Source organism: Podospora bellae-mahoneyi, chromosome 4 (assembly GCF_035222275.1).
Source record: "Podospora bellae-mahoneyi strain CBS 112042 chromosome 4, whole genome shotgun sequence".
Lineage (NCBI taxonomy): Eukaryota > Fungi > Ascomycota > Sordariomycetes > Sordariales > Podosporaceae > Podospora > Podospora bellae-mahoneyi.
This window is the reverse complement of record NC_085883.1, coordinates 741491-753689: the sequence shown is the minus strand read 5'-3', so window position 1 is coordinate 753689 and position 12199 is coordinate 741491. Positions and strand designations below refer to the sequence as shown.

Sequence of the window (12199 nt, the reverse complement as noted above, 5' to 3'; positions counted from 1 at the left end):
GCCCAACTCCCCCCTCGCCTTGACCACTCTGGCAGTCTCGACGGACCTGAACTGTCTGGGTCCCAACAGGAAAACCAGTAGCCAATGAGACTTGTAACAAGCCTTATTCCGGCGCCGACAAACAGGATGATGATGAGGGTCATCACCACAGTTTCTTTTGCGATGACCGCCACGTGAAAACCATGAGGCAACGCGACCGCCACCACAATCCACGCCCCATCGCTATCATCCCGTAGACAGCGGAGATGAGATAGAAAACACGGGGCAGACGCTTTTTGCTCGAAGACCACCAAAGCGATGGACCAAGCAGCAAGATATCCAAGATGATGACGACAATGATGATGGTGACGCCAGCTTTGGTCATAGCAGCGAATTTTGCTGCCCTATCATGCTGTTCAGGGGAGTCGAGTTGGGTCAGTGTGCTGTTCCATGTCGTCAAGAGCTTGCTGATGGTTTCATCTTGGGTGCCATCATCAGTTCCGCTTGTCAAGGAGTGCTCGACAAGTGTCAGGATATCTTGCGTTGGCAAGAACCTCCGTCGACAAACTGCTTTGTCGGGTTAGTCGTCGCAGATGCCTGATATCCCCTACAACCAATTAGTTGTAAATTTGGGTGAAGAAGATCTTTCGGCGAGGTATCTTCTGTTTTGTCCAACACTTGACTGTGCAGGTCCTTGGCCAGACGGGTGACGTTGACGCGATAGAGGGCGAGGTCTTTGACGTTGGGAGAGACACAAGTGAGCAAAAGCAGAAAGTTGGCAACCACGCTCACTGTCGGAAATGTGTTAGTAATGGGTACAACGAGGAGGAGAGTGAGCTGCTTCCTCGCGACGACGTACCAATAGCAAAAAGCGCGATACATCATCCAGAACACCTCATGGCCACGTTGAGTGGGAGATGGAAATTCCAGACTTTGGTGGTGTGCACTCAGAGACGCGATCTCCATCATGAGCTGGCACATTGCTAGTATTTGAACCGTCCCTTAAAAGGGGCTTCGTGTTGGCCAAGCAATGCCATGGCTTTCTGCGACCTATTATTGCGAACCATATGCCTTTTGGTCCTGGCCGCGTTCCTGTTCCGGGATTAGGCTTCGTTCAGAGCGTTGAAACCAGGGAGGGCTGTATCGAATTGACTTCGGCTGGTTCAACCAGCAAACAAGCCGTTAAAAGCATGATTTATACTGTACTCCTCATGTAACCTCAACTCCCCGACCCTGTCTCGTACAAGAACTCTGACGAGCGGTCAAGGTTCGTAACGGCCAATCTTCGACTTTGCGTTAAATAAACATACGCGAGGCGCACGATGGGCCCCGACAAGTCGCTTATCGAATCCGTCCCTTCGGAGATTCAAAGGGCCATTCTCTGCAATCTCACTTGACGATTTGCATCTCTTCATCGGGGCCTGTCCAGTCTACCTGCAACAGTATTTGTTGGACCCAGTATTTATCCAATAATAATGCGTGTTATACCACCGGAATCTGGACATAATTCGCTATGTGACTTCTCGCCGCTTTATTTGTCCTGAATTAGGTGGAGCTCAGGACTGGCTCATCTTCGGCTCCGGTCTGCTTACCTCGGTAAGAAACTGCTCAGAGTCTGCTCACCTCGTTCAGGGATCGATCAGGGTTTGTTCACCGTGCTCAGGGCTGCTCTGGGTTGCTTATGGTCTGCCTCACCCTGCTAATAGTTTCCTCACTCACTATTGATGGTACTCTTATAAGCTTGCTCTATGACGCTAGTCCAGGACTCCTATGAAAGTGCTCTCTCACGAAATATTCGTGCTCTAGCAGCTTGACTTCGCATCTTAAACATCAAACCTATCTGATTTGCTGACCCAACCCGAATGTCTCTAATAGCATGCAGAATGTATGGGATCTTGCCGTTATCGGATACCTCCAGCGGAGGGGCCAACCTTTGTTTAGCGCTCTAGGGTGCTTAAGCGGTTGGGAACCTGCGTACCGCCTATTCCGGGAATGTTTGGTCGCGGACGAGGGGTTCCCGAATGGCCCGAGGTAGCAACAGGCGGGCCTAGTGAAGCCGCTGTTTTTAAGAAAACCTTTAGAAAACACGCGCGTGGCTGCAATGTCGACGGGAAAAGAAATAGGGACGGCCAAGAAGCGTCTCTATCCCGATTGGGGGAGGAGCCGCTCGGCCCCGTGGCTGCGTCCCAAAGGCGGACCGTGTTGTCGCGAGAGCCCGACACGATCAGCCGGCTATCCGGCGACAAGGCGACGGCGAGGACCGAGCGCGAATGGCCTTGCAGCGTCTGCAAATGCACACTGCGAGGGATCTGGCGTTCGAGGATCGGGTATGTCTTTCCTCCATTTTCAGCTTTCTCATCACTTTGGGCAGGGCTGTCTGAACATCTTTTTTCTTTTCCTTTGCTGTTGTTTCTTGACTTTTGTCAGTAACTCTGTTATACTATTTTTCTACTTGAACTGTCTTTTAGTCGTCGGGTCTTTGGAATCGCATTTCCATTAGCCTTCATTTTCAACTCCTTCGTCTTAGGTTAAACTGGACCAAACACACGTACAGCCAAAGCAGCTAGTCGTTTGCTCCGTCCCCTCACAATAACGCATTCGAACAAGCCCCCTTCCCTCGCTGCCGCTCTGCTGACCCATTCCAACTAGTAGCGTAGTAAATCTTTTCGAATGATGATACTTAGTTGACGACATAGGTTGAAATACTGCACGTCGTACTTAATATAAAAGTGGGATCAGCAGGTCATTACCATATCAGGAGCGAATATCTAGAAGATGCTAGAATTTTTACATAAGTATATATTTATACATTCTCCAAGACCCTTTTGGTTGCATACTATGATTAAAAAATATGAGAGAAACAGTAAGGAGAAAAGGAGAAAAGTGCAGATATAACGTGGGAAACGAATGTGCTATTTTAGGGCTTTGGCTGTACTAGCTACACCACTGCTTCCTCCCAGTTCTCAGCAGCTAAGTTTAGTAGCGGTTGTCTGTCTCCATCGCTACAGTGGTGGCGCCATTCTGTAACAGTAGCTTCACCGCTTCCTTCCCTTCATGTTGACTACCACGTAAAGAAATACGTGTAAGATTAACCCCTATAAAACCACGGTCCGAAGCGTGCCAGTATAGATGCTTCTCGAAGCTCTTCTGTAGTAAAGCCTTGCAAAAGGATTTGACATATGGGCTGAGGACGTTTAACGATAACTCTGCTTGATTTATAAGCGCCTCGATTGCTGCCTGCCGTACGTCCGCGTCCTGATCCTCGAGCCTTGCTGCGATGCCCTGCAGCATCTCCTCCGGGAGGTCGGCTCGCCCTTGAAGCGCCCGGATTGCTGCCAACCGTAGGAGCCTCTCCTGATCCTCGAGCCTTGCTGCGGTGCCCTGCAGTATCTCCTCGGGAAGGTCGGCTCGCCCTTGAAGGGCCTTGATTGCTGCCAACCGTACGAGCCTCTCCTGATCCTCGAGCCTTGCTGCGATGCTCTGCAGTATCTCCTCGGGAAGGTCGGCTCGCCCTTGAAGGGCCTCGATTGCTGCCAACCGTACGTCCGCGTCCTGATGCTCGAGCCTTGCTGCGGTGCCCTGCAGTATCTCCTTGGGAAGGTCGGCTCGCCCTTGGAGCGCCTCGATTGCTGCCAACCGTAGGAGCCTCTCCTGATCCTCGAGCCTTGATGCGATGCCCTGCAGTATCTCCTCGGGAAGGTCGGCTCGCCCTTGAAGCGCCTCGATTGCTGCCAACCGTACGTTCCAGTCCTGATCCTTGAGTCGTGCTGCGATGCCCTGCAGCATCTCCTCCAGGAGATCGGCTCGCCCTTGGAGCGCCTCGATTGCTGCCAACCGTACGTACCAGTCCTGATCCTTGAGTCGTGCTGTGATGCCCTGCAGCATCTCCTCCGGGAGGTCGGCTCGCCCTTGAAGCGCCTCGATTGCTGACCCCCGTACGAGCCCGTCCTGATCCTCGAGCCTTGCTGCGATGCCCTGCAGTATCTCCTCGGGAAGGTCGGCTCGCCCTTGAAGCGCCTCGATTGCTGCCTGCCGTACGTGCGCGTCCTGATCCTTGAGCCGTGCTGCGATGCCCTGCAGTATCTCCTCCGGGAGGTCGGCTCGCACTTGGAGCGCGTTGATTGCTGACCCCCGTACATGCCAGTCCTGATCCCTGAGCCCTGCTGCGATACCCTGCAGCATCTCCTCGGGAAGGTCGGCTCGCCCTTGAAGGGCCTCGATTGCTGCCAACCGTACGTGCCAGTCCTGATCCTTGAGCCCTGCTGCGATGCCCTGCAGCATCTCCTCCGGGAGGTCGGCTCGCACTTGAAGCGCCTCGATTGCTGCCTGCCGTACGTTCGCGTGCTGATCCTCGAGCCTTGCTGCGATGCCCTGCAGCATCTCCTCCGGGAGGTCGGCTCGCCCTTGAAGGGCCTCGATTGCTGCCAACCGTACGTGCCACTCCTGATCCTTGAGCCCTGCTGCGATGCCCTGCAGTATCTCCTCCGGGAGGTCGGCTCGCCCTTGGAGCGCCTCGATTGCTGCCAACCGTACGTGCCACTCCTGATACTTAAGCCTTGCTGCGATGGCCTGCAGCATCTCCTCCGGGAGGTCGGCTCGCCCTTGGAGCGCGTTGATTGCTGCCGACTGTACGAGCCGCTCCCGATCCTCGAGCCCTGCTGCGATGCCCTGCAGTATCTCCTCCGGGAGGTCGGCTCGCCCTTGAAGCGCCTGGATTGCTGCCCGCCGTACGTCCGCGTGCTGGTCCTCGAGCCTTGCTGCGATACCCTGCAGTATCTCCTCCGGGAGGTCGGCTCGCCCTTGAAGGGCCTCGATTGCTGCCAACCGTACGTACCAGTCCTGATCCTTGAGCCTTGCTGCGATGCCCTGTAGCATCTCCTCCGGGAGGTCGACTTGCCCTTGAAGCGCCTTGATTGCTGCCGACTGTACGAGCCGCTCCCGATCCTCGAGCCCTGCTGCGATGCCCTGCAGTATCTCCTCCGGGAGGTCGGCTCGCCCTTGAAGCGCCTCGATTGCTGCCCGCCGTACGTCCGCGTCCTGATCCTTGAGCCTTGCTGCGATGCCCTGCAGCATCTCCTCCGGGAGGTCGACTTGCCCTTGAAGCGCGTTGATTGCTGCCCGCCGCACGTGCCCTTCCTGATCCTTGAGTTGTGCTGCGATGCCTTGTAGGATCGTCTCCGGTAAGCCATTATGCTGATGCCTTAGGAGACCCAAGACAGCAATACATAGGCGTTTAGAAGCGCAGTCGTTCAGCCAGGGAGATGCGACATTTATGACACTGGATGGCACTGCTGTTCGTCTGGATAGCGAGTCCAGAAAAATCGATCTTGTACCTTCAGATGTTTGCTTTAATGTACTGACCAGAACCTGCTCTGGACACTCCATTTCGCAGGCTAACATGGAACTCCCCATAAAGTCGCATTCAAACAGCAGCCACTGTGCCAGTTGGTTTTCTAGCCTCGCTCGAAGTCCCGTGAAATTCGACTCCTTCCGCTCGACTTCGCTTAGGCAGTGCATGACTAGGCGCTGATGCGTAGGACCCAGGAGGTCGCGTGGCTCCTCCTCAATCGTCTGGAAGAAGCCAAGTGCCTCTCCGTCAGCATCAAGTAAGCCGGCGACAAAGCGCCAGAAGATATCGTAGCGAGGATCGTATTTATGCTCCTGAAGGAAAGTGGCAGGTTCGATATAATTACGATTCCCACCGCTGAGTTGCAGACAATTGAGTTGTTGTTTAGCTTTCCACTGTCGAATGAAATACCGTGCTGCAAAATACTCTTGAAAGGTAAGGTGTATGAAGTGGTAATTTCGATCGCGGTCCTTTGATGAAGGGTCTGAGGTTCGTAGAAAAGAAAGGTGTCCGAGCGTCTCATCAAGGACGAAGTTCGTCCCAGTGGGATTGTACTGCTCGGAAATAGCGTCGCGATGTCTTGGCTCAAAGTCGATAACATCGCTTTGCATGCCAGTAAATGCGAGAATCTCAAGAAGTTGAACCTCATCTTCGGCAGAGTTACTGATCTCGGACCGGCGAACGACGCGTACTTGACGCTGCGTTCGTTTCTCCAGTCTCACAATATCCTTCTTCCAGAGATTTTCCTCGATGGCTTTGTACATCGCGGTCATAGTCCCCGGCATAGTTTTATCCTCGAAACTATGCCAAGTATAACAGAGAGCATCCAGCTGAACAGGGATTCGTACAAGACCCTGGACTAGCTGATGCCTTTGGAGGTACGATTGAATATCTTCGACCGTTTTCGCATCAATAAATGTCGCTCGAAGGTACTCGACCACTTGAGCCGGGTAGAATCCAACGGTTTCCAGCTTAAGGTCTGGAGAATGGACTCCTCTAGGGAGCGAGACGTGCGGTCGGGATGTAATAATAACGCTAGGTTGGTTTAACAGGTGTTTAAGAAAAGAGAATTTCGGGTGATTATCGTCCAAGAGTTGAGATATCTCGTCAAGACCGTCAAGGATAAACAGAGTCTTTTGGCCATTACTGTCAACTGTACGGAAAAGTTCCTTAGCAAGAATGCTACAGTTTAGGTGTTGGTCAAAATACTCATAACAAAACAATCCCTCGAGGTTATATGGCGGAGATGACCATCCTTTGAGCTTCCGTAGAGGCACCCAAAGTATGCGGTCGAACAACTCGTTCCACTTTCGAAACTCTCCAGAACGACGGATAAATTCATTGACCATCTTCTTACACAGGGTAGTCTTCCCGACCCCGGCGCGTCCATGGATTAAGATTCTTCTTGGGTTTGTCGTCTGGCCTTCGGAGTCTTTGCGCGGATCGAAGAGAGACGACAATTCCACTTGAATATTCTTTTCCGGCGTCTCAACCTTCAGCCGAGCGGTGAGTGTGAACGGGGATTTGTGAGGTGCTGCGTCCGTTTCCGATGCTTTCTCTGAGTTTTCTCTAGGCTCCCCGATAATGGCGAGATTGATGTAGCAGCGATCCATGGACAACGTATCGCCCGACAGTCGCTCAATCTTCAGTTTCTCCTGGGTATAGTGTCTTTTGCGAATCCAACCGTCTGCTTGCTCGAGTGGACTTTCTTCACGAATGGTCTTGAGCATTACCTCGATCTTGCGGGACACATGGCCGAAATCATCACTCTCCGTGCAGTCCTTCTTGCACTCATTTGTGCAGTTGCTGTGGGCGAATTTGTTCATCATGACGTGGGGTCGATCAAGCCGCTGCGTCTTAAAATCCGATAGGGTTGCCGAGGACTTATCGACCAGCTAGTAGGCATTAGGAGGGCAGCTAGACTAGTCAATGTTTTGATACGTACCAGCTGTGGTTGGCAAGACAAGAACACAGGTAACCAAAGGAGGAAAAAGACGAGTAGCCAAGGTGAAAACAAATCAAGCAGCCAAGCTGATGTCAGAGCTACTAGCCACGCCAGTAAGATCCATGTCGACACAATCCAAGCCAGATGAAACTTCCGGAGAAGAACGGTATTCCTCGCTTCCCAGAACACGACTACTTGGTAGTTGTGGTTCTTCGTTAGCGTTATAAACCCTTTCGTAAGTTCGTCGAGGTCGGGGGTCGCGCCCAGTGTGTAATCAATCAGTGCAGTCACTGTTTGGTCTTGCAGGGCGGCCAGGGCTTTCAATAGGAGGCTAGGCATGTTTTTGAACGCAGTGCCTCGGAAAGGTGTAGCCAAAAAGACGACGCCTCGTGTTGCCCTTGTAAGAGAAGGCGAATCGGCGTTGTCCTTAGTGTGCTGATGATCAATCTCGAGAGCCTTTATCAAGATAATACCACCAAGACACGATGCGATGAAGAGAATGGGCCTTGTCGTATTCACCTTTAGGTGCTGTATGCTGTCACGCAAAGACTGGGCAGACTCGTGGAGCGTCGTGGGAACTGACGACTGCTGACGTAGGTCGGCAGGCCAGTCGCATGTGAAGATGCGAGCTGCTCCCACTCGGCTGGGGAGCATTCGCCGGTCGGCCAGCCAGTTAACGGTATTGTTGGGGTCGTTGGGGTCTACCCATACCCACGTGTCCGGCGACTTTGTGTCAAGGCCATGAATGGCAATGATGTCGATGTCGGTGTTTGCCTCGTTCTTGTCAGGGTTGACTTGACGGAGGCTAATGCCTGGCCGAGCGGACCGTGTGGAATCTGAAGTGGGCTTCACCGAAGACAATGCCCGCGTGGAACGCGTAAGCGGGAAATGGAACCAAAGACAAGCGGCAGTTGCGCCGACCAGGAGACAAAGGACAGTTGTCCATCCGGGCAGAGAGGTGCTCTGGCTGAGGTTGACGGGAATCATTGTTGAGGCAGAGGCAGAGGCAGAGGTAGGCTAAGGAGCTTGTACGGACAAGACCCCGCGCCGCGGATGCTGTGCTTCGGTGAACGTTGGCGGGACTGCTCCCAATCGGAGGTTCTTCGTTGCCGGTGTGTATGGTGAAGTAAGTCAAGAGCGTTTAATACCGATCGCTTCTGGGGGGCAAATGTCCAAATGCCTGGTGTTAGAAGCTGAACTGTTGGCGATTCGCGCTTAACCGGCATTGGGTAGCACGTTCGAAACCAAGGAGCGTCCACGTCCAATCATTTCGATCCACGGGGCCAGACGCCAATGGCGGTTGCGGCCAACGCTGTCTCGCCTCATTAGTCGCGACGCAATTGGGATATCCGCTTGGAGCGCAACCAAACGGCAGACCATCAAACACCGTCTATCGCCTTTACAAGCAAGGAACGAGCGTCTCCAAAAGCTCCCAATTGTGTCAAGATAACGCGTGAGACGTGGAAACTGTGGAGACACGATATAGTAACAGAGCTGAGCTTCCCCTGGAGTTATGGCCGGGCGAGTTTAGCTAACAGCGTGCGCGCAGTACCCTGCGTGAGTCCGGCTGCTAAAGGCAGACAGACGCGCCGACCCGTCCGACCCGTCTGACCCGACGACTGGCTAGCTCCCGTCGCTCCCTCCCGCATTCCACATGGCTCCACCAGACTACTTGCTTTGGCCGGTGCGTTAGCAGCCCTACTGGCCTTCAAGCATTTATACCCTCTGACGATATGCGTATATAGCTTGAAGCCGAGGTACTCGGGAAGAAGAAGAAAGAGAAGCCCGCTACGGATATATTACCGGCTACCTACCACTACCACGAGGCCGCCGGAAGGCGCGCGGTCGGTAACCCGGCGAAGGACATACCGGCCTTCTTACGGAGGGAGCTTTCTCTCGGGGACCTAGCTGATATGATGCAGCACCTATGGTTTGCCGGCGCAAAGCGTCCCGCCATGCCGCTGCACTCTCATGTCGCCATAGGTCGGGAGATCACTATCACCGACCGGATGGATCTGCACCTCCTCTGGGACAACAAGGGGAAGCTCTTCATTAAGCCCGTCCCACGCTTTCTCCTCGATCCAGCTTTTTGCAGCACCAACCTACAATGCCCGGATGCCTGCGCCTGCCACGACCCTCCGGCGGATACGTGCCGGGGAATCCCACGGAGAGTCGCCCTCGGCTTCCTTTACACCTACGCCTGTCTTGTATCGTCGGAGAGCGACTTCTATATCGCCAACGAAAAGCACCTCTTGCCTTACAGGGAAGATGACAAGCCACTAGAATGGGCAGACTGGAAGATCCTGGCCAGAGAGCTCCTCCGAATTTATGAGCGCGAGCTAGATGTTGTCCACCCTCGCTTCCTGCGTGCCGAGCTCCGTCTCTCACGTATCAATATCATCCACCGCTTAACCAGCCTCCCACTGTTCAACCCTTACCTCCGCGGTCGGCACAACTACGGTAGCCTCCTCCGCAATAACCTCACCTGGATAACTACTGCCACCGTCTTCATCGCCCTGGTGCTGACCGCGATGCAGGTCGGCCTCGCCACGGAACGGCTTAAGGAAAACGCCGCCTTCCAGCAGGCGTCGTACGGCTTTACCATCTTCGCTATCTTAGGTCCTTTTTGCGCGTTCGGCTTGGTGGTCCTAGACGCGCTATTCCATCTCGTCAAGGACCTGCCGTCGCTTCTCAGAGGACAGCGCAGCCGCACGGCGCTCAACCGCACTATATCTGGTGCTGAGCCGGAGGCTTCCGTCTAGATTAGATTTTCTAGCCCGGGTATCAGTTGATGGCACTGCTTCTTGACTAGCGAGGTAATGTCACAACCCACAGTTCTGCGGGGCTCGGGACGGTGAGTGATTAATCAGAGGGATCAGAAGAACGGACTAATGAGGAACGGATCATTAGATTATAGGGATAATCCAACGATCCAGGAAATGGATTATGGGATTATTGCAATGATCCAGCGATCTGAACATAGGATTATAGAGGCTTGGCAATGATCCGGGAAGACTGAGGTCTATATATACGGAGGAACTGGATAGCTTGTAGATAGTTCCGCAGTATGCAATCACAGCTTGTATCCACGGTATCCTTGTGTTTATATTGAGATATCTTGTTATGCACTGTTTAACTGCACCGAACTAATTGTCAAAAGTAGCCTTCGACCGAGTATCCCTTTCAGAGGTTCTGTACAGGGGTTCTTCCAATGGAAGAAGTCCACCAAGAGAAAGAAAAGCGCCAAGCTCGAAAAAACTGCATCCAGCACGATAGCCTTTTTCTGCCTATCCAGACCGCCGAGCGGCGGAACCAGTAATACGTCTGCCCATGTCGCCTGTGGCTTGTTTGCTCGCTTTATTTCTCACGACTGGTTCAGGACTTGCAGTTTACTGTGCTGTTGGTCGTGGCTAAGGCCTGTTGGTGGTTACGTGTGATATCAACTGTGACTAACCCCTATCCAGAACCTCTGAAAGGGATACACAGTTGAAGGTAGCTTCTAGATGGATGGTTCGGTGCAGCCAAAAGGTGCACAATAATAGACTTGTTTCAATGTATTCACAATGCCTGATTAACACTTATACAGTATTTGTATTGTATATTGCGGAGCTATCTATAAGCTATCTAGTTCCTCCATATATTTAGACCATGGCAAGCCCCTGATTATGGATAATTTAAAAGATCAGTGATCCTGATTATTGATCATTCCTCCAAATCCATGATCAATCTCTTATTGGTTGGTTCCTGACTCTCAATGATTGGACGAGCTCCACTCACAGTGTCAAAATCGTGACATCAACCCAGTATCTCTCTCAGAGGGCCTAATCAAGGGTTCGTCACACTCCTTAACACCTTCATGTTGCAGCGGATGATGATTCAAAAGAAGAAGAGAATCCACGAGGGAAATAGCCTTAAAGAATCCGGAAGCGTGGTTTCATCCACAATCGCCTACAGACTTGTTGTGTATTGCCATTAGAAGCTATTTATGGCTTCGATAGAGGCAGCGATTCCCTATGCCTTGTTGCCTAAGTCAAACATAGAAGCTGTTTCTGGCTCCAGCAAAGGCAGACCATCGCTGCCTACACAGGCAAAATGAAAAAAGCCGTTTCTGGCTTTAGCAGAGGCTGAGATTTCATGTCATGATCCTAACGCTGCCTTAGGCTAAATGATTTGTATATAGAAGCTGTTTCTGACTCTGCAAAGGCAGAAGATCTTTGTTATAATACCTGTTAAACCGAATAGCTGCACTCCAGAAATGGCTCTTGGAACTAAACAGACCCACCAAAAAGGTAGCCTTCGATATGTTAGTTAGCCGCTCCGTTAGGCAGGTATGTATGACTAGCGTGAAAATGTAATCTTCCATACAGTACTCGATCAAGTTAAGAACAACCTAAGTTTTCGGTGATCCCGGATACAGGAACGATATTTAGAGGGAAACGACTTGTCTGATTTAGACTAACGCAGAAACTGTTCCTGGCGTGGATACTACGCTGTGTAAGCTGTTTCTGACTCTAACACAGACATTGGTTCCCTGTCATAACTTTTACACCTACCCTAAACGGAATAGTTATTAGTGCAGCCAGGGTTATGTTCTAGCAACTTCCACCAAAAGCCCCCCTGCAGCGCTAAGAACAATTACCCTAGAATAGGTATACGCTCCAGAAACAGCTCTGCCGTAGTCTACCTTCAGTATAGCCTGGTCTTGTCAGATAGAAAGGGGTTCTGGTCAGCCAAGCTGAATAAAGTTGAGGGAGAGCTGAACTGACATAACCAGTTGAGTGAGAAGGAAAGTTCAGCTGGACATGGTACCTTTTGCCACCAACATTGCCATCAGGTACAGATATAATAGAGGTTCTCTGGCAACTCCAGAAAGGAGAAGACAGAAGCAATACAATCACATAGTTGCAACACCCATCATATTTACCTTC

The 12199-nt window shown here is 52.1% G+C and overlaps 3 protein-coding genes across 3 annotated transcripts; 1 reads left to right on the top strand and 2 right to left on the bottom strand.

The window, feature by feature from the left end:
* Window positions 1-142: 142 nt before the first annotated feature.
* QC761_0062660 (uncharacterized protein) lies at window positions 143-1111 on the bottom strand (the record flags this gene model as incomplete). The annotated part of the gene is made up of 3 exons (XM_062872599.1): window positions 839-1111; window positions 591-766; window positions 143-546 (listed from the first exon to the last, which is right to left on the bottom strand). Exons 1-3 carry the CDS (start codon window positions 958-960, stop codon window positions 143-145), a joined length of 702 nt encoding a protein of 233 aa, XP_062731917.1. The 5' UTR covers window positions 961-1111.
* Window positions 1112-2955: 1844 nt separating this feature from the next.
* QC761_0062650 (uncharacterized protein) lies at window positions 2956-8258 on the bottom strand (the record flags this gene model as incomplete). Its single annotated transcript, XM_062872598.1, has 3 exons — window positions 2956-4065; window positions 4957-7221; window positions 7272-8258. The coding sequence occupies 3 exons, from the start codon at window positions 8256-8258 to the stop codon at window positions 2956-2958; spliced, it is 4362 nt and encodes a 1453-aa protein (XP_062731916.1).
* A 223-nt stretch (window positions 8259-8481) lies between these two features.
* On the top strand, window positions 8482-10362 carry QC761_607260 (uncharacterized protein). The gene is made up of 3 exons (XM_062881169.1): window positions 8482-8756; window positions 8821-8955; window positions 9017-10362. Exons 2-3 carry the CDS (start codon window positions 8926-8928, stop codon window positions 10031-10033), a joined length of 1047 nt encoding a protein of 348 aa, XP_062731915.1. The 5' UTR covers window positions 8482-8756; window positions 8821-8925; the 3' UTR covers window positions 10034-10362.
* Window positions 10363-12199: the final 1837 nt, after the last annotated feature.

Excerpts from the sequence above, each read along its gene's own strand:
- QC761_607260 (XM_062881169.1), top strand. The coding sequence starts at position 8,926 with ATGGCTCCACCAGACTACTTGCTTTGGCCG. Across the intron at positions 8,956-9,016 it reads CAGACTACTTGCTTTGGCCG|CTTGAAGCCGAGGTACTCGG; the intron begins GTGCGTTAGCAG and ends ATGCGTATATAG.